Below are 21,865 nucleotides of genomic sequence, written 5' to 3'. Positions count from 1 at the left end.
TTAAACATAGCCATGCATGGTTAAAACTAGGATGTATAAGCTGTGGTTTAAAATTGGGGTTTGTTTCCCAAAGAAACTATGATGGTTTATCTGAGACAGATCACATTAAACACAATAAATTACTGGCTTAGTATTTTATAGTAATCAGGTCATACTGTGCTTGCAGCTTAAGGTATAAACTAAATGTTGTAAACAAACATGTATATTCTCCCAATTTTCAGAATTGCTTCTTTTGTGAAAGGAATTTTATGAAGGCTGGTTTGGATTATTTGTAGGATTTGATGAGGCACGGGGAAAGAAGAGCTGTTGTAAAGGAGAGACATAGCTGAACAAAGTACTGTGATTATGTTCCTTTGCAAGAAGAAATGCTTTCACTTTTGAATCTATAGATCAGTGTTTCTCAACCTTGGCCATTTTAAGATGTGTGGACTTCAACTCCCAGAATTCCCTAGCCAGCATGGCTGGGTGGGGAATTCTGGGAGTTGAAGTCCACACATCTTAAAATGGCTAAGGTTGAGAAACACTGATCTATAGATTTTGCGCTGCTGCATTTATATTTCTGTGTACAACAGTGTTAGAAAATAGCTTTGAGGTTCAAAATTCTAAAATGTCTAATTGTAATTTTAATCCACATAGACAAGTATATCTGGAGATTAATTCTGTAGGCCTAATTGGGATGCTTCTGTTAATCACCTGCTTATTCATTGCTTGGCTTCACACTAGGGATATATAGCACTTCAGATATGATGCCAAATGGGTGCTTTGGGGTCAGCATAGAGGCTTATGCCCCACATGTCAGTGCTTCTTTAAAGAAGTGGTGTCTTTTCCCAGCCTTCCAAAGTGACAGTATGATGCAATGAAAATACACGTTTGAGTTAAGGAGATGCTGACAGCATGCCCTTGCCCATTTCTATGTTGGCTCCTTCAAACGCATATTTTCCTGGGATTGTGTTGCTACTGTGGGAACCAGAAAAAGATGCAGTTTCTTTAAGGAGGGATCAAGAGATGCACAATCAAGTCCACTCAAAAGCACCTCTTCTGTTTTGAATGTAAAGTGCAGCAGATCCTTAGTTCATACGTTGTATTAAAACCATAATATAAGTCATTGGTTTTGGCCTGTCACTGTGGTTTGTAAATCATGGTTTATGGCATAGCATCAGATAGATACCTGCATGTTACATTGATTCAGCAAGAATACCTAAAACAAATTTGAATTAATGAATATGTGAACCCAAATGTCTTGAATGCATAAGAAATGAATATTCAATTTAAAAAGCTAGTTTTGTCAGCTTTCTGAATAATCACTAGTACTCCTTATTTTCCCCAAGTGATGTTTATCTTCACTTTCCTTGTAATAGCTTTATTTCATGCAACCCTCGTTATTTCACTGAAGGGGCACTTAATCTATTGAATAGAAGCTCCTTTGTTTCTCTCTACTTAGAGTATTCACTTTGTTTCTTTATGTTTTATACCTGACTTCACATAACTTAAGAGTTTGATTTTTGTAGCACTGTTAGGAGAATGTGATAAAAAGATTAAGACCTGATACATGATCCTGGGCTTTTCATTTGTGGCAGACTTGTCACTTGTCATTTTTTTCTTTTTTCTCTTCTACACTACTATTCTACCATTGTGTTTGATTGTCCAGAAGCCTCATTAAATCATAAAAAAGATAGATTTGTATAAACTCCACAAGGAGTGTTAACAATGAACTCTGTAATAGGGACTTTAAAATGTATCAGTAATTTAGAATCACATACACAGATGCCCTCAAATAAAAGTGTAAAAGTTTGCAGTGTTTAAATAGCAGGAAAATGTCTTTAAAATAAACAAAGGAGTCTTGCTAAATTGAAGAAAATAGAAACTAGCACAAATCACAAGGCTGGCCAAGAAGGATTTTAAGAAAGATATTAAAATGGAAAGACGAATAATAATATTGCTTTTAAAACATATCAAAACAGAACATTAGTTTAAGGCAGCAGTTCTATTAGTAAGATGCAAATGGAGCATTTGAATTTCTGGAAAGAAAAATGTTTAATTTCCTTTCTGTGAAATTGTGGAGGAGAATATTGTCTGCTACAAAATTCAGTATTCAGCTCAATTCAGCTGATTTTTCAGGGCACCTTTTTAAAGTGAGTGATAGATAGATCCAGCCACTAAAGTTGTGTGTTTCTTCTTGTATTCCTAGACTGGCTTGCTGACCTTTAGTTCTGAAGTATTATGCCTGCCAATTGCCATTCAGGCAGACTGGTGAAATTTAAACACTGTTTGTGATTGACTGGATTGGGAAATACTCATCTCCCTGAATTGATTGGGTTAGGAGTTAAAATTATTTACAAGACCTGTATGTCCAACTTCCTTTTCCATTTTTCTTGGGTCAAGAGTGTGCAGAAGGAGTACTGTTTGCTCAAGTTTAAAAAGTATATGCCTCTGTGAGATCCTATAATGTTCTGACATTGCTTTCAATGTCTTGCAGTGCTGTAATCCCTTGGTAATAACCTTTATTCTGAAGTCTCTATTTGGTTCTTCTTGTAACTACTGAATATTGACTACTAAACCAAGTAAAGAGAACCCTGACTTAGCATTTCTCTGCCTCTTGGTAGAAACTCCTAGTATTTGTGTACTACCTTTCTTTTTCTCAGTTGAGAATTGTCTGTTCAAGATTTCATCAAAACAAAAACAGGCAAGGAGTATTTGCAGCGAGACTGAGAAACAGCCTGTCAGAAGGTGGTAGCCAAGAAAGATCAAAAGTCAGAGAAGATCTTGAAAAGTTCTTAAACCTTGCATTCTGTTTGACTTCCCTTTCTTAGTAAATACTGATTGCTAGTCAGGAAGCTGTTCAAAAATGTTAAATGCTCACTGTACACAGAGACCTCTTAATTTTGCAACTATTTCTGGATGAGTAGCATTTTTCTGGAAGGACTGAATATGCATAAAGGTTATTTTAGCTCTTGTTAAAGTGCAACAATCTTTTAGCTGCCTTTGATCTAAACGAAATAGCTGGAGTTTTATCTCTGTTTAAAGTAATGGTTTTCTATAATCATTCTGATCATCATGGGGTTCTCTAGCATCACTATCCACTGCAGGAAGGCTTGACGCATTAGATTAGTCTGCCCCCAGCAATTGGTGGACCAGGATAGGTTTCAGATGGAGCTGGGGGCTATTCCTTCTGGTTTGCTGCATGGTCCCTCTGAGGCTTTGGTTGCTGCTTGGAATAAGGGGTTGGCTGAAGCTTTGGATCGTATCATGGCCATGCAGCCTTTCCACTCTCGTGGATCCTGTCACTCCCATTGGTTCATGGAGGAGTTGAGGGAGATGAAACAAGGGAGACGTCTAGATATCTGGCGAGGGTGGGATGGAGGGAGTGCATCCATCCTTGCCCTGCTTGACCTCTCAGTGGCTTTCAGTACCATTGACCATGGTATCCTTCTGGATTGGCTCAGAGGATTGGGGATGGGTGGCACTGTGTTGTGCTGGTTCGCCTCCTTTCTCTGGGGTCGATTCCAGTCGGTGATGATTGGGGAGAAATCCCGCCTTTGGCCCCTACTGTGTGGGATGCTGCAGGGTTTGGTGCTCTCTCCGCTCCTATTCAACATCTATGTAAGGCCGCTGAGCGGGCTCATCCATCACCATGGGGTAAGGAGTCATCAGTATGCTGATTATATCCAACTATATTATCTCTGCCCTGGTGAATTAAGCAATGCCATGAATGTCTTATCTCGGTGCCTGGAGGCTGTGAGGGTCTGGATGGGGAAGCTTCAGCTGAACCCTGGCAAGACTGAGTGGCTTTGGGTTTTGCGGCCTGCCAGTTCTAGGATTATGCTATCTTTGGTGATGGATGGGGTTGCACTGCCCCCAACAGACCCAGTGCACAATCTGGGGGCCTCCTAGACTAACAATTCCTGCTTGAGAACCAGGTGGCAGTCGTGGCTAGGAGGGCCTTTGCGTAACTTTGTGTTGTGCGCCAGTTGTGCGCCAGTTCCTAAATCAGGGGGTTCCGCTCACAGTCACTCATACCCTAGTCACCTACTGATTGGATTACTGTAATGTGCTCTACATGGGGCTGCCCTTGGAAGAGTATCTGGAAGCTTCAGCAGGTGCAAAATGCAGGAGCCCGGGCAGTTATGTGTGCTTCTAGAACAGCACATGTTATACTTCTGCTCCGCAAGCTGCACTGGTTGCTAGTCTGCTTCTGGGTCCAATTTGAGGTGCTGATTTTGACCTTTAAAGCCCTTCATGGTATGGGGCTGGGTTATCTGGGGGACCACCTCTCCCTGATTACATCTGTCCATCCCATCAGATTCAGCAGAAGAGGCATGCTGCGGGTCTTGTCTGCTAGGGAACTACACTTGGCAGGTCCCAGGAGGCGGGCCCTCTCTGCCATAGTGCCCACCTTATGGAACATTCTGCCCCCCAAAGTGAGGTTAGCACCATCCCTACTTATTTTCTGGAAGTCGCTCAAGACCTGGCTATGTCATCAGGCTGGGGGGGTCCCAGGGGACCAGGCAGATCTCCTTTATTGCTGTTAACATCTACTCTCCTGTATGCCTTGTGACTTTTATACTTCTTAATAATGACTGTTTTTTATTTTTTTATGTATTGTTTTATATCTTGCTGTAAGATGCCCAGAGTAACTTTTTGTGGGATGGGAAGCCATATACATTTGATATATAAATAAATAAAATAAAAATAAATAAGAGCACTGCAGGTTCAACCAAGTGACACAGCTGTAGCCAATGACAAAATGATGTCAGTTCATGGTGCATAGTGATTTTGGTGTGCTGGGCAATGATAGTTGTCACATTGACAACTTTAAAATATTTATGTACTGTGACTGATTGATTGATTATGTGCCATAAAATCAGTGTTGATTCTTAGTGACTCCATAAATTAAACTCTCCAGGATGATGTGTCCTGGGCCTTCAGAATGTCCAACAGTGAACTACTCTGAGGATTGCTTTATTTCAGTCATATAATAGGGCACAATTTTGTAAGTCTGCATTGGTATTGGATAACATGTCAGACAATAAGCATGTCTGAGGCTATGGTACTAAGTTGCATTGAAAGTAACTTTTCCAACTGAAGTGCATATTAAGAATGTGCAATTGAAATTGGAAAGGCTTGCATAGACTATTGACTCCAACCTCTTGTTCTCTGCAGGAATTTAAATGAAAGCATCTCTGAGAGATAGCTGACTGAACACATCCAGTGAAGATGATTCTGTTGCCAATCTGCTATTATGGCTAGAATATTTTTCTTCTAACATTCACTCAAAATCTGTCTTTAAGTTATATCTATCTTACATTTCAATCTTGAAAGATGGAAAACATGTTGATTATTTGTTTGGCATTCTTTCAACTATTTGAAGTGTGCTATCAATATCTTCTCTCTGTCTTCTCTTCTGAAAACTGAAGATCCCCAGTTCCTTCAGTATAATTTAGTAGAGTCATCTGATCATCCTCAAAGCCCTTCTTGGAACCTGTTTCACTTCTCTGAATGCTTCTTAAAGCAGTGTTTCTCAACCTTGGCCACTTGAAGATGTGTGGACACCCATTCTGGCTGGGGAATTCTGGGAGTTGAAGTCCACACATCTTCAAGTGGCCAAGGTTGAGAAACACTGTCTTAAAGTGTCATTTATTTATTTTTACTTACTTATATTTCAAATTTAGTCACTGCCCATCTCACTGAAAGAGCGACTGGGCAGTTTACAATAAAATGAGAATAAATACTAATTAAAATACAATAAAACAATGTTCTTAAATAAGTAATATATTCCAAGACATAGATGATAAATAAGTTCTTGATCTATGGGAGCATCTTCAGGGTGCTAGCCACCCCCAGGGTTGGTTACCCCTCCCTCATGTCCCACCCAAGTTGGCAGAGCCAGGTCTTCACCCCTTTCTGGAAGGCCAGGAGAGTGGGGTCCCCGCCTCATCTATGGGGAAAGAGTGTTCCATAGGGTGGTGGTCATGCCCCAGAATAGGCAGTGTTCAAGGTGGAGTCTGACCAGCACACAATAAAATGAAATATTTACAAAACCCTTTTGAATTTTCAATACTTCTGCATAAATATGATCTAAAATATGATCTGTTCTCCACATAAGCCCTAAAACTAGATAAAAAGAACCCAGTTAAACGAATGAGTCAAAAACATACTTTTTCACTGATATATTGAAGAAAATGATCCAAAAGTACATATTGGTATGTTGGTAAAGGGATGTGAACCTCTAGGATTATCAGTTCCTTTGAAAGGGAAATTAGAGTCAGGTGTTTCAATCAATCGGATGATAATCAGGTGTGAGTGTGGGAGGTCCTGCCTTATTTAAAGAATAGACTTCTGGGTCTGATCTTCACAACACGGGTATGTGGATGTATGTCATGGCTCAAACAAAGGAGATTTCTGAGGACCTCTGAATAATCATTGTTGATCCTCACCTGGCTGGAAAAAGGTTCTAAAACCATTTCCAAAGAGTTTGGACTCCACCAGTCCACTCTCAGGCAGGTTGTGTACAAATGGAGGCAATTCAGCATCATTGTTACCCTCCCCAGGAGTGGTTGACCAACCAAGATCACACCAAGAGCAAGGTGTGTAATACTCCGGGAGGTCTCAAAGAACCCGAGGGTAACATCTAAGGAACTAAAGGCCTCGCTTGCATTGGTGAATGTAAGTGTTCATGAGATCACCATCAGGAGAACACTGAACAACAATGGTGTGTATGGCAGGGTTGCAAGGAGAAAGCCACCACTCTCCAGAAAGAACATTGCTGCACGTCTACAGTTTTCAGAAGACCACATGGATAAGCCAGAAGGCTATTGGAAGAATATTCTGTGGATGGATGAGACCAAAATAAAACTTTTTGGCTTGAGTGAAAAGCGTTCTGTCCGGCAAGAAGCAAACGCTGTATTCTAGCATAAGACCCTTATCCCATCTGTGAAACATGGTGGTAGTATCGTGGTTTGTGCCTGCTTTGCTGCCTCTGGACCAGGATGGCTTGCTATCATTGATGGAACTATGAATTCTGAGTTGTACCAGCAAATTCTACAGGAAAATGCAGGGTATCTGTCCATGAACTGAAGCTCAGAAGAAACTGGGTCATGCAGCATGACAATGACCCAAAGCACGCAAGTTGTATGACCAAAGAATGGTTAAAGCAGAAGAAAGTTAATGTTTTGGAATGGCCAGGTCAAAATCCTGACCTTAATCCTATAGAAATGTTGTGGAAGAACCTGAAGTGGACACTTCATGTGAGGAAGTCCACCAACATCCCTGAGTTCAAGCTGCTCTGTAAGGAGGAATGGGCTAAAATTCCTCCAGGCCGATGTGCAGGAATGATCAACAGTTTTCAGAAAGGTTTAGTTGCAGTTATTGCTGCTCAAAGGGGGCACACTAGTTACTTGAAAGCAAAGGTTCACAAAGTTTTGCCACCCACAAATATGTAGCTTTGGATCATTTTATTTATTTATTTATTGCATTTCTTCACTGCCCATCTTGACAATGACTTTGGGCGGTTTACAAGTGAATTTAAAACAGTAAAAATTAAATATTGATTAAAAGAGATACATTATAAAATATACATATAGAAATATACTAAAAACTCTAAAATATGAGATCTAAAACCCAAGATGGTGAGATCACAGTCTTGATAAAATTCCCCAGGCTGCATCAAGGTGCCAGCCATCCCCATGACAAACTATCCCCCCTTCCAGCCCAAGTGAGGTGGCACAGCCACATCTTGAGCCCCTTTCGAAAGGCCAGGAGAGTGGGGGCTTGCCTCACCTCTGGGGGTGGCTTATTCCAGAGGGTGGGGGCTATGGCAGAGAAGGCCCTCTTCCTGACCCTGCCAGTCAACAATCTCTCATGGACAGGGTTTGTAACATGCTCTCTCTGCCTGACTGCGTGGGATGGGTCGACATGATAGGGGTGAGGCGGTCTCTCAGGTATTTATTTTCATCAATCAATAAATGAACAAGTATAATGTTTTTGACTCATTTTCTCTTTATCTAGTTTTAGGACTTGCTTGGAAAACAAATCACATTTTAGGTGATATTTATGCAGAAATATTGAAAATTCAAAAGGGCTCACAAACTTTTAAGCACCACTGTATTTCTGTGATTTGAGAACTATTCCTCTGTTGATGAATAAAAAGTTAGTTTTTATAAACAAATAGTTCATTTGCCTTTTTTTGCAGATACATCACACTGCTAACTCATGTTCAGTTTGCAGTCAACTGTCATTCCAAGATCTTTTTCACAAGTTCCTGTGTACATCCTAACTTTGTATTTAGTCTCTGTTAAATTTTGCTAACAGTAGTTTCTCTAATAGAGAAGCTTGTTGATGTTACTCTTTTAGATTACTTGGCCCAGTAAAGGACTGTCTCAACTTTAATGGATTCTTTTCTGTGATCTTTTTGATGAGTTCTGTTGGATCATACCAAGTTTTGAATTGTCTGATTTTGGTCACAGGCCTCACTGTTGCGTGATGTTTTGCAGTCATTATGTGAGACTACTTGGAAATTTTGAATTGTTGAATCGGGCTGACTAAATACTGTACATGTGGGGATTCAGAAGAATTGATCTAAATAAGTTCTTTTAATATGACCTTTTTTCCTTCTCTTTCCTTCTCAGTATCTGGGACATGTGGAAGTAGATGAATCCAGAGGAATGCATATATGTGAAGATGCTGTGAAAAGACTAAAAGCTGTATGTATTAATATGTATTAATTTAAATTAATGTTTCCAGCTTCAGATTATACGTGTCTTTTCCCAAAGCAGTGCATTATTTAAAAGTATAGCATATTATTACTGAGGAATGGCAGTATAGCTTAGAAAAATTGTTGAAACAGTGGCTCCTGTTTGTGGTAGCTATCTCATACCTTAAATAATACTGAGAAACTTTATCAATGTTACGTTTGAAAAGTCTCTGAAGTATGAATTATCTTTATCCTTGAGCTTATTACCTTTTTATTAAGCATCCTAGCTGTTTGGGATAATTATCCTTATTCTAAGCAATATAGACCAAAATAACTATGTTTTCTCTCTCTACTGTATATGTCTGTTCAGAAGTTTTCAGTTAAACAGCTGACATTTGGTTCATAGAGCAGTTTTCATTCTCAACATCTGTTTTCACTTGTGAATGAAGAAAATGAGGGGGAAAGAATGGGATGAAGACTGAAGTCCAGATTCCTCACTAATAAAAACAGCACATGCCATAATGATCTTCTAACTGGTGCTGTTGACTTTTGAGACTTGCTGTTTACTATTACATTCTTCAGGAACAGCAGCCTAGACTCTAAAACTAAACAGCACAGAAAAATTGTTTATGGAAACTACATGCAGGACAATTTAAAATAAAATAATTAAAAAAAACACACATTTGTTGTGTGGCTTCTAATTCAGACTCTTTTGGAATAAATCCCAGTAATAGGATTTAATGTCATCTCAATTTCTTCCTGGTTTGGCTTGTAAGTTAGTCAAGATGCCATTACTACTCTTACTTGTTTTTACCTAATGTTTGTAATATCTCAGAGTAGAAAGAAATTTGAAAAGAGCTCCCAAATATTTTCTAAGTACTTATACAATGTTGAGCCCATTCAACTTTTTAAAAATATTGATCTGTAATGCTAATTTTAAAGATTTTTTTTTTCCTTGCTGAAGTTCTCTTTTTTCAAACCATATTTATCGAAAGAGACTTCTAATGTCACTGGAGCATCCAGTAGTAAATTGCTTTTGTCATATAGATTCTTTGTTAATAAAATATCTGAAATGCAGTTTTTTATAGAGTGAACTCCCATTTTCCCAAGAGGTATGTCCTCATGCATTCCAAAGCTCTGAAATGTTCCATGTTGGGGAAGGCTGCAGTAGAACGTGTTTTTCTCAAAACAGTCCTTAAGTGATTTAGAGGTGGTTGGGTCTAGATTTTCTTTTCAAATGTAACAGTATTATGTTGACACAACAGACTGACTTGTGAATGGCTGCACCCGTTTTTCTGTACTAGTCTAGACATTTTAATACCTGTTTCTTGCTTCAGTAAGTGTGGTCACTGGATTTGGATAACTACTGTATACCAAAAAAATATTATGTGAAACATTTCCCCTACTCAGAAAGATATAAAAGTATTCTTTCTCCCTTGTTTTTCATTTTCTTTTCCCAGGACTACTATGCCTTTTCCTTTTAGATAGGGAACAAAACATATCCAAGCTCGGTGGAGCAAGGGTAGATGGGAACCTTTTGTTATTACTTATTCCCTTATGGGGCACTTCATTGATTTTATTTCCAATTGTATTTTGAATTGCATGCATTGATGCAGCATTACAAAGTTCTAATTAAATGGAATGCTTGCTTGGAAATACAATTAAATCAACCTTAACACTCTGTATTGTGCTAACTATTTAAACTTTGGTCTATATTGGATTCTGTTGGAATGAAAAACATGTCAGAAGTTTTGTCGGAACAGCGGATCAATTCTGGAAGAACATGATGGCATGGTCTTACAAACAATATCCATTGTTAATAAAGAATCTGATGTATAGGAAAGAGACCATTTGTGGAATTGTTGATTCTGAAATTCTGACAGCAGGACAGAGCTGTGATATTGGAGCTGTAGAGCTGTTGAGTGGGAATCCTTCCTAACTTGGCCTCTCCAGATCTGTTGGGACTGCAGCTCCCAGAATTCCCAACAAATCTTTATATTACCCTCATACTCTCTAATTTAGTTAAAAGTTGTCTTTGGTGTTGATGTTCTAACATGTCAGACTTTTGTTTGCAAGTATGATACATTTGTTAATATATGTTCTTGTTTTAGCAGGTACAAGAAACATAGTTTTATTATATTTAAAATATTAGTGGTGTTTCTGAATATTAACTTCCATAGCTATTCTAAATCCATTTTGCATGCTCCCTGCCAATAATACTTTCTCTGGATCATCTCAATTTTTCCATGTTAACATTTTCTAAAAATGAAACTAATTATAGTCTCCCAAACAAGATAGCTTCTGGCGTATTCTCTGAAAGATGATTATATTGATATTTAACGCTTAACTTGGCAGTGTGACATTTTTTTTTAAATATGTAGCCTTATGTTCTTCGGCAATTATTTGGGAATTCTGTAAGATTGTACTGTAATAAGTTATTTGGAGGACAAGTTTGATCACCAGAAGCATAGTATCTGTTACATATTTTTCATTATATATATATATATATAGAGAGAGAGAGAGAGAGAATGTGTCAGCAAGAAAGTAACTATGATTTTTGAAAGATATCCATTGTTGTTTGTACAAGGGCCAAAACTATAAACATCAGAGAAATCCATAGGCATGTGACAGATATGGGAAAATATATAGGAAAAAGCAACAACTTGGAGACTTCTGTAAGTACTGCCTCTAAGTGGGGAAATATTCACTTGCAGTAGCACACCATATTGATGGAGTGGTTTTCTCCAAACCATAACGAACCTTTGATTTTGGAAGGCAATGATGGTGTGAATAAAAATACTTCATATGCCAAACCAATGATTATTACATGAGCAAACTACTCTTGTTTCTTCCATACCTTAGTATTAAGTAGTTTAGAGAAAAATACACTGAGGCTTTATTTGTGTTTGAAACAGGTAAATAGCTCTAAAATAAGCTTCATGTAAAATGTATACTAATTCTGCTACATTTAACTGCATATCAAATTGTAACACCTCATTTGTTTAACTGGGCATGTTAAATATACATTATACGTTACCTCTGCAAACTGGAATTTAGATAATATTGGATAATAAATATTTTGTAGTAGAAGAGAGGAGATGAATTGTGCTGTCTAGAGATGTTGGATTCCAGCTTCCTAGCCAGTACTGGCAAAAAGTTATGAAAGTTGTCATCTGGAACATCGGGATCAGTGTTTTTCAACCTTTGCAAGCTGTGTGGACTTCAACTCCCAGAATTCCCCACCTAGCAATTCTGGATGGAGAATTCTGGGAGTTCAAATTCACACAACTTAGTTGCCAAGGTTGCCTGTTCCAGTTTTAAGTGGTTTACTCATTTTCCTTGATAGTTTCTGAAAGCTTTTTACAGGGACTGTAAAAAGGAATATATAGAAAGAATAACCTTTGTGATGTTAACAAGAATTTAGTATGAAGCCTTTTAGTCAAAAAACCTAGATTCTACTGAACAAGCCTTGGCATAACCTACATTTTTGCCAGCTCAGCTTTAGAAATACAATTTGACACTTCTTAAAGGCAATTCCCCCCTGATATTCATGCTATTTGAGCTCTGTTAATTATATTTCCAGTTTTCAAAATGCCATAAATTAATGTGTGAGTTCCAAGTCATCATCACCCAGTTTGGAATGAGTCTGTCTGCTGCCAAGTTTGGCTTGTAACCCTACTAAAAGCTAAGGGAACAAACAAAATGAAGCAAACATTTTGCATGAAATTGGGTCTGATTATTCTTTTTTTCTCTTTCTACTGATTTCAGAGCTATAGCCTGTCCTAATAAAAGTCCATGTAAAGCCTTTTATTTGCATTTTCATGGGACTTTTCACATCTGCCTGTCACATCCTCTATGGATAACTCTAAGCATTCCCTATTTTCCTTCAATCCCCATTTTTATATGTATATGTTGGTTTGAAACCTTGGGACACTTTAGCTACCTACAGTAATAGCATTCGACTTGTCCCCCCTGTTCCTCCAGGAAAGGAAGTTCTTCAAAGGCTTCTTTGGAAAAGTAAGTTTAATGCTTCATTGTGTTTGTGCTGTAAGGAGTTACATCCCTAGTATAGCACTGTGATACGTCAGAAAGTTATACAAAACTGACAACAAAACCTGTCTCTGGGAGCTTGTGAAAAGGTTCTCACCTCACCCCTCCCTCAAGGGTTTCATGTTATCATAGATTCTGGTCGAGCTGTGATTAAGGGGCTACGTAATTTAGTACATTCAGTAAAAATTAATCACAGAATTAATGAATGAGCCACTTACTGTTCAAGAGTGCTGATGTTTCCAGCTCTTCAAAGTATATGCATTTAAAATTTCTATCCTGTCTTTTCATAAGGTGACCATCAGTGTGATTTACATGCATGTGTTCATTTAGAAAAAATAAATCTTGAAACAAAGCAAACAAAAAAAAGTAAAAGGCACAGTGCAGCAAAATTAACAGTAACTAAGAATGGTGGTATTAGTTCCACATTATATCCCATTTAGGCTGCAGGGATATAATGTCACAAATGTCATAATGAGATATAAAGTCACAAAATTGCTTGATTCAGTGGCTGAAACGCACAAAACCATAGAAAGACTTTAAAGATGAACTCTTTGATGCTCAATCAGTAAGCAGATAGATTCAGAAAATAAGGCTGAAACCAGTAGATTTAAATTACAAGGACAAAGAATTCAGCCAAACATTAGAAAGAATTTTGCACTGATGTGAGTTGTTTTAACAGAAGAGCAAACTCTTTGCTTTTGAAAAGAATAAGGAATCCAAGTAACTTGTCTGATAGTTCAGCTTTGCTTTTGCCTACATAAATTCAAGTAGATGTTCTCTCTGAAATAAAACTGAGTGATGCCCTTCTGTGGCTAAAAGCAGCTCCTTCATTTCATTGTATCTTATCTGTGGTTAAATACCTTTTCTCATCTATTGTGACTACCATACTCTAATTATAAAGTTGTAATCCTTTCTTGGAACAGAATATTTTACCTTAGCAATAATACAAGACTTTCAGATATTCAACTCACTTCACACAATCATTTTGTAATTCTTAATAACCCTCCCTACACAAAAGTCCAATTTTATCATCATTTTGCAAGTAGGAGCTGTGAGACAATTGCTTGCCTAATGCTACTTTAATTAATTCATGGCAGAGGTGAAGTTACAAGGGAAGATAGCATGATTCCTAGTTTAGCGTTTTCATAACTACAACAAAAATCAAAGCCATTGAATATTTGAAGCTTACGCTTTGGCATGATTCATGATGAAGGCGTCAATAGACAATTACTACAGTTAGATGAAAGATCATAGTACAATTATGGCCAAAAAGGCAGAATATAAATGGTAAAGCTAAGTCTTTTTGATAAATCTGTATGTTATACTGCAGATATATATATTTTTATAGTACATAGTTAGTCTTAAGCTGCATTATTTAAACTGTAAAGAGCTTCACAGTGAGCTGTAACGATGTACAGTAGGTGAAAAAGCAATCTAAATAACTATTGAATATTCCTCTTTTCTACCAACATTCTGAAGTACTAAATTAACAGTACTTTAGTCACAGACCTGCCAAGTTATATAAGCTAAGAACTTAGCAAAGCATACCATATAAAAACACAGCTGAAATAACCTTAGCAGTATTTAATATAACATTATGGAAGCAAATTAGACTATACTGTACAGGATAGAGGGTGAATGCAGACAATCAAACTGCCTTTCTTTTGTGCTTCCCACTATCATTTATGGTATGTTCCTTATAATAATTTGGGGAAATAGATGGGAAGTATTTGTACTGGATGGATAGATTTATGTATTTCAGTTTCGATAGCTGCCCATCTCACGTATATGTCTCTGGGCAGCTTGCAACAATGAAGACAATAGAAGGCAGCAAAAACAATACACCGATATGCTATATTACTCACAGTAAGCTTCCAGTCAGTAACTCACATCTCCTCTGCAGAGTTATGACGTGGAGGCACTACATGTACTTCCTTGTGCACTTTAAGGAAAGGCAGGATAAAAATGTCCTAAACCTGGAAAGACCATTGGTATTACTTGAAAGGCCATTTAGATAGTGTTTCTCAACCTCGGCAACTTTAAGATGTGTGGACTTCAACTCCCAGAATTCCCCAGCCAGCAAGGTTTAGCTGTTTTGAGGAAGTAAGTTCAGAAATGTTGGGGTGGGAAAGGCAGCGTTTTAGGGGTTTCTTGTTTGTTTTCTTTGCATGGCAATTGTGAAGGTGATCTGTCAGTTTCCATATTTATAGAAATATCCATATATCTGCAAGGATACTTTCTTACCAGTTAGGTTAAATTAAAAATAAGACAGTAGAAGTGCTTATACCTAACACGAGCTCTTGGGGAAGGAGTAGGCCAAATTATTAAATCGTTGAACGTAATGGCGGTGTTACGATTCTTCTGAGAGGTACTAGGGTGGAATTTTGGGATAATGGAAAAACAAGGACGTTGGCTGCTAAATGTTGGAAGGGGGAAAGCTACTTGTGATGTAACTCCTTAAGCATCAGAGTTAACTGATGGTTTATTTGGTTTTAAATAGGTAAAGAATTTAAGTTTGAATTCTTTGCCTTGATATGAATTTTTTTAACCCACTTGACTCATCCTGTTCTTTCCCCTTCCTTTTGCATTGTGTTTTTAAAACTGGCTTCAGCTTGATTCTCTAGAGCTCATGCTGTTTGATCTGAATATCTGGCTTTGGGCACTCCTGCTGGAGTGGATATCATCTCTTTACGACTTTTGTTCTTCTTGGAAAGAGGAAGTCAGCATTCAGCTTGTTTAACAGCCTAGCAATAATCTTTTTTTTCTCTTTTTTTCCTTCCCTGCAAGAGTGGAAAGAAGGCAGTTAAAGCAGTCCTGTGGGTTTCAGCAGATGGACTCAGAGTTGTGGATGAGAAAACAAAGGTTAGCTGCTGCTGGGTTTTGAGTCAACACTGATGAAAAAAAATGTGGTCTGATCCTTTCATATAAGTCAGCTCAAAATTTTATTTTGTCTTTTGATGCCTTCAGTGACCAAGTGTATGCCTGAACTCCTGTTTGCCTCACTAATAAAAGCAATAAGAAAAACAAAATCCTGGTATTAAAGAGTGATAAGCATTCATATCAACTTTTCTTCAGATTATTAGTAGGAAAGTTGAAGAGTAGAGGGTCTAAGAGCTTGAGGTACATCACTTGATACTTGGTTTACTGGATATGATAGGAAAAAAATTCCTTTGGATATCACTATTTAACAGATAAATGTTTATCCATGGAATCAAGATTTTACTGCAAATATATCACTTGCCTCAGTTATGTTAACTATTCAAGTGACAGAAATTTGGATTTAACACATATTTGGATTTAATAGATGCTCCCTCCTGCCAAATGGTCCATTACAATGATATTTTTGGTATTTCATGTAGAATTTTTGTTATTGATCTAAAATTCTGTTCACTGCATCTTTCTAGGATGCCATAAAAGTGATTACAATCTAATGGAGTTAAGATTGTAACAGTGCTGAACATGAATATAACATAAAAATGAACATTTCCACCTTAGTTAGAAATATTAACATAGGTTTACTGAAGTCAAACATGATAATTTGATACCTTCATGACCCGGAAGTGTCCTATGGACAACGCCGGCTCCAAGGCTTTGAAACGGAGATGAGCACCGCCCCCTAGAGTCGGACACGACTGGACTTTACGTCAAGGGAAACCTTTACCTTTTTATATATTCATTATTATTCCAATGGTATTAAAGTAGCATAAGTCCTTTTAGTTTAAACTTATTTTTGAAGCTATGATTTTAACCCTATTTTTAAATTAAAAGAGTGACATCTACTTTTTAATATGTGGCTTTTTAGGACAAAAACTTGTTTTTGCTTTGGGTATTGCTTGATATCAAAACCAAGGAGGTTCTGTACTGTGTTGCTCCCTGTAATGAAGAATGTTGTTTATATTATACGACAAGTATATGGAGCTTTACAGATAACAAACTTTGTTCTGTTAATGCTGCATGGCAATTTGACAAGACAACTTGCCACTTGCCAAAGATTATCTTATAATATGCATAGCTAATGTCTATTGCAAAGCTTCAGACAAAAGTACGATTTAAGAAAGAACAAAAGTAATCTGAAAAGTTCCACATTGAAATGTTGACTATCAGCTTGCTAATCAAACAGACAACCTACACTTTTACTACTTTATGGCCTGGTTTCATCCTTTACACTAAACTATGTTTTGTTGAGGTACGATTTATTGAGCAAGCCAGAATTGGCTGAATTAACAATGTACTAACACATAAACCATGATGCAGAAACTACAGTGGCTGGGCTGGGTTTGTGTAGCATTCAAAGCCAAAACCAAACATTTTGTATTATATTAGGACTTAGCACAATATTTGAACATAACCCATGCTAGCTATCTCTTCCATTTGTGTTGTTTGCAAATTTGATAAGCATTCCTTTCATCTTCTCTTTAAATTATTAGTAAGAAAGTTGAAGTGTAGAAGGTCTAAGATCTTGATACTTCACTCTAGTTTCTGGAAGACTTGTTGATGAGCACACTTTGTATACAATATTCAAACTAAATATATATCCAGTTAATTGTGTCACCATCTAGCCCATACTTCATTAGCTTGTTAATCAGAGTGTCATGAGACACTCTGCTAAAAGCAAGATACTTATATCTCTAGTATCCTCTTAAGATACCCAGTCAAGAAATCAGAAGGTGAGATTAGTAAGACTTACTCGTGACAAATCTGTGCTGACTTTCAGTAATTCTTACATTGTTTTCAGGCTGCTTACATACTGATCTCCCTATAATCTGCTCTAGAATCTTCCTGAGTGTTGATGTTAAAATGGCTAATCTGTTATTTCCTAGGTTTTCCTTTTTTTTTTTTTTATTTGAAGATAGGGACATTTGCCCCCTCTAGTCATCTAGCTCTTCTCTTCCATAATTTCTCAAACACAATACAGAAAGGTTTGGCCAGATCATAAACAAATTACTTCAGGATGTTTGGAGGCAATGGAGATTTAAACATTCAAAGTAAATAGGTATTCCCTGACCATTTTGTATCAGTCCCAAGATGAAATGATTCTTTTCACAATTGTCTGGTAGAACACATACTTTCCTGTTGGAGAAGACTGAGACAGAATAGGATTTGAGTAGTTCTGCCTTTTCTTTATTACCTTATTCACATTTTGCTGTCTTCAGTGAGCAGATGGTAGGCCGATCTTTTTCTTTTGAATATCTGAAGAATCTCTTTTTGTTTTTCTTGGCATCACCAATCTCAGCTGATAACTGTGTCCCCCATTATTACTATTTCATGCCTCTACATACTGCTTCCCAGTAGTAGACATCAACAACACTGTAACTTTTATTTGTTCCTCCATTTATTTTAAACTAATTCATGTTTACACTGTTGCCAACTTCATTCATATACAGTAGATTTCTTAGCAAGTGTGATACTTCTAACACACAGTACAACTCCTTTCTTTCTAGTAGTGCTTCTGCTCATTTTGAACCAATTGCATCCTTCAGTTGCTGTATTCCAATAATTGAAGTCATCCCTCCTCGTCCCCATGATTTCTATGAAAATGTATTTTTCTTCCTGTACTGGAAGATAAATTTGACCTCAATTATTTCTTCTATGCTGAGCATTAGTACAGAGCCAATGAAGGTTGTAAGCCAATGTTCTTTCTGATTGTTCATTAAGTTGCTTAATAGGCTACTTTCAAGCAACACAGTTAGCTTCTTCTACAACACATCTGTAGATCTGTAGAACTACAACACATCTGAAGATCTTATTACCTCCAACTCCCACAGGATTCATTTCAAAACCATCCTGATCAAGTCTGCAATATTTCAGCTAAATAAAATGTTACTGGTCCTTGAGAGATGCAATGTGTTCTATGTCAGAAATCTGTATTGATAAAAACCTGTGGTAACAGAAACCAAATCCCTCCAGTCAACGCCATCTGTATAGTCATTCATTCATCTGCAGTATTCTTTCCCTTTCTGATCCTTTTTCACTGACTGGAAGAGAATACTACCTTAACTGTTAGGGTTTTGAATATCTTTGTTAGATCTTTAAAGTCCATGGTGATATGGTAGTTGCTATTCTTTGCATTTGTCTCTGTGTGCCCCAGTAGAAAGAGACGGTGGTCACTGAACTTGATAAGTCTTGCAAGCTTTTCTGTCACATCTTTGCTCTTTGCTTCTGGTAGTATACTTTACAAGCTGGTGGATCTGGTCAGTACATTTTTATTTCAGTTTCTCATAGTAGTAAATCACCACCTAGCATGACTTTAATACCAGTGTCTTCATAGTGTATTGACTCTGTAAGTTGTCTCATTTAACTGCATACATTTTTTTAAAATATCCCCTCTGATATAAGAAATCAATTGCAATATTTCCCTTGGTGGTTAGTACTATAGTGGTATAGTAAGATTTCAAATACTGGATGCTAGCTGTTTTTGGGGATACATTCTAAACTTTCTTGGAAAAACATTTTTTATTTTGAAAGATAAAATATAAAAACTTAAATAGATTAAATAAGTGTGCAGTTTTAAAAATGAGATCTAGGTATTCAATTCCACCTGGAGGAAAGAGTGGTCAAGATAATAATCCTTTTACTCTCCCACATGGATATCCACTGTTCCAAGTGGATAATGAATTTGTGTGGAGAGAAAAGACATAATTTCTATATTAACTTGATAAAAAAGGCAAGGGAAGTTGAAATATTTATTGCTATGATATTCCAAATTCCTGGAATGACTTGAAATCTCTCTCTTTTTTAAAGGATCTTATAGTTGATCAGACAATAGAGAAGGTCTCCTTCTGTGCTCCAGATAGGAATTTTGACCGAGCATTTTCTTACATCTGTCGAGATGGTACTACAAGACGTTGGATATGCCATTGCTTTATGGCTGTAAAGGACACGGTATGTCCCATTTTGGTTCATAAAAAGTAGTATATTACGTACAAATCAATACTGGATGGGGGAGTGCTTCCTGGATTTCAGTTCAACTTTAATATTGAAATTATATGAACTGAAAAATGTATAACTTTTGTTTGTTGGAAGATTGTATTATGTCTTTAATTGTGTATACCAACTGCATTCGCCACCCAAAGTCCTAGTTGATTGTTAAAATGTATAACTTAACAGATTTTTATAACAATATTTTAGTAGGAGGTCTTTGGCCAACATACTTTAATATCATAAATAGATAAAAAGACTCAGTCTCCTTGACTCCAAATGGTTAAAATTGAGTGATTTAAGACTGGTTGCATTTGTTGCTCTGAACCTTCTTGGTCAGATTTTACATAGAAAGGTTGTTTATATGGAGTGCCAACTATCATTTGGCAGTAGCTGGATGGTTTCTGGTTTCGTTTCTGATTAATGTGAGATCTTTTTCAGGGAGAGAGGTTGAGTCATGCAGTTGGCTGTGCATTTGCAGCATGTTTGGAGCGAAAGCAAAAGAGAGAGAAGGAGTGTGGGGTGACAGCTACCTTTGATGCCAGTAGAACGACTTTCACAAGAGAGGGATCTTTCAGGGTTACTACAGCAACTGAACAAGCAGAAAGAGAGGAAGTCATGAGACAAATACAAGACATCAAAGGTAACAGAATACAAATCTGACTACTTGAAGTACAGGTTGTATTGCTGAATTATTCTTCCAAATGCTGTTGTAGATATTTACAGGCCACATAAATATCAGTGAGATGGTCAACTGTAGTGCCAGATACCCGTATAAGGAGCTAGCTGATTCCTCTTTCATGGTATGTGATATTTCCACTGCATGCTCATGCAGGAAAGGCAGAGTTAGTGTTGGCATCATGATGTAAGTCCCTTGTATTCAAGAAGTATTTTTTCACGTCCTTGAAGCTGTAGAAAACTTCATTGTTTTTATATTGTTAAAACAATGGTTGATGTTCTCTTCACTTCTGCTCTTTATCTTTCTAGAAACTCATGTCTTTCACCCAGATCTGGAGATAGATCTATATCTGGTCACACATGGGTGTTACATTTGCCAAAATGGAAATCAGCTATTATTATTTTACTCAAGAACCCTAGATGATGATCTGATATCTACAGCATCTAACAGTGTCTAATTCAGTCAGTCTTTAATCTCCATATGAAAATAAGACCCAGGATAGATTTTCAATCTCATTCGTCATAAATCACTTTTTATTATACCATGTAGTCTGATAAAGGATTCTGTAGAACTCAAAAGCTTGCCTATGCAGGAAAGGCAGAGTTAGTGTTGGCATCATGGTGTCAACATTCCTCTTTCATAGTACGTGATATTTCCACTGCATGCCCATCAGGAAAGGCAGAGTTAGTGTTGGCATTTGATCTTGGTTATTTCCAATCCTCACTTAACATTCTGATATCTACCTCTAACTGGAAGCTTTATAGATTAAGTTGAAGAACAAGACAGGTCACAGATGTTATATAACTTTTGAGGATCTCCACCATATACTATAGTACATATACTATATGATGCTATTTTAGAATATTTAATTAATATATATGGTTGCAAAGCAGTATGAAAAATATAGCTTCATTGAGGGGAAGAAAACAGACATTGTTTCCCCCTGAAAATACTTAAGGCTGAGGGCAGCATTTTCATACTTCCTGTTCACATGCAAACATCTCAGTGACTCCTGAATGTGATGCATGGCTCATCATGGCTCATAATATAATAACTGTATGAAGTGTCTAAATAGAGGTCTAATTCTAGAGGGCCAGATGTAGCATGCATCTCAAGATGAAGGAATTTGCTGCTTTCTGATCTTGAAATGAGTACCAGCAGCAGATTAAAAGAGAAATTTTATTTTATTTTTATTTTATTTATTTTCTATCCTGTCTTTATTATTTTTATAAATAACTCAAGGTGGTGAACATACCAAATATTCCTTATTCCTCCTATTTTCCCCACAGCAACAACCCTGTGAGGTGAGTTGGGCTGAGAGAGAGTGACTGGCCCAAGGTCACCCAGTTGGCTCTTATGCCTAAGGTGTGACTAGAACTCTCAGTCTCCTGGTTTCTAGCCCATTGCCTTAATATATTTCAGTTGCCTTAATATATTACAGGCCTGAAGTTATAGATGAAAACACAATTAACAGGCTTCAGTGTAGTAGCTCAGGCATTAGCCTATCAGATGGGAAAGGTCTGTTTGAA

At 37.2% G+C, this 21,865-nt stretch overlaps 1 protein-coding gene across 8 annotated transcripts in view; it reads left to right on the top strand.

Moving 5' to 3' along the window:
• Positions 1–21,865, top strand: part of NUMB (NUMB endocytic adaptor protein) — a 77,893-nt gene that overhangs the window by 50,116 nt on the left and 5,912 nt on the right. For 6 of the 8 annotated variants that reach the window (XM_063289866.1, XM_063289865.1, XM_063289863.1 and 3 more), the window contains 5 exons: positions 8,625–8,699; positions 12,674–12,706; positions 15,527–15,601; positions 19,481–19,621; positions 20,099–20,300. In XM_063289866.1, the coding sequence (XP_063145936.1) occupies positions 8,625–8,699; positions 12,674–12,706; positions 15,527–15,601; positions 19,481–19,621; positions 20,099–20,300 (526 nt within the window). The remainder of the gene's footprint in view (positions 1–8,624; positions 8,700–12,673; positions 12,707–15,526; positions 15,602–19,480; positions 19,622–20,098; positions 20,301–21,865) is intronic. The other 2 variants (XM_063289870.1, XM_063289868.1) reach the window with 1 other exon arrangement.

This window comes from Candoia aspera, chromosome 1, assembly GCF_035149785.1.
Source record: "Candoia aspera isolate rCanAsp1 chromosome 1, rCanAsp1.hap2, whole genome shotgun sequence".
NCBI lineage: Eukaryota > Metazoa > Chordata > Lepidosauria > Squamata > Boidae > Candoia > Candoia aspera.
The sequence above is the reverse complement of the archived record's forward strand: the minus strand, read 5'-3'. Positions and strand labels throughout refer to the sequence as shown.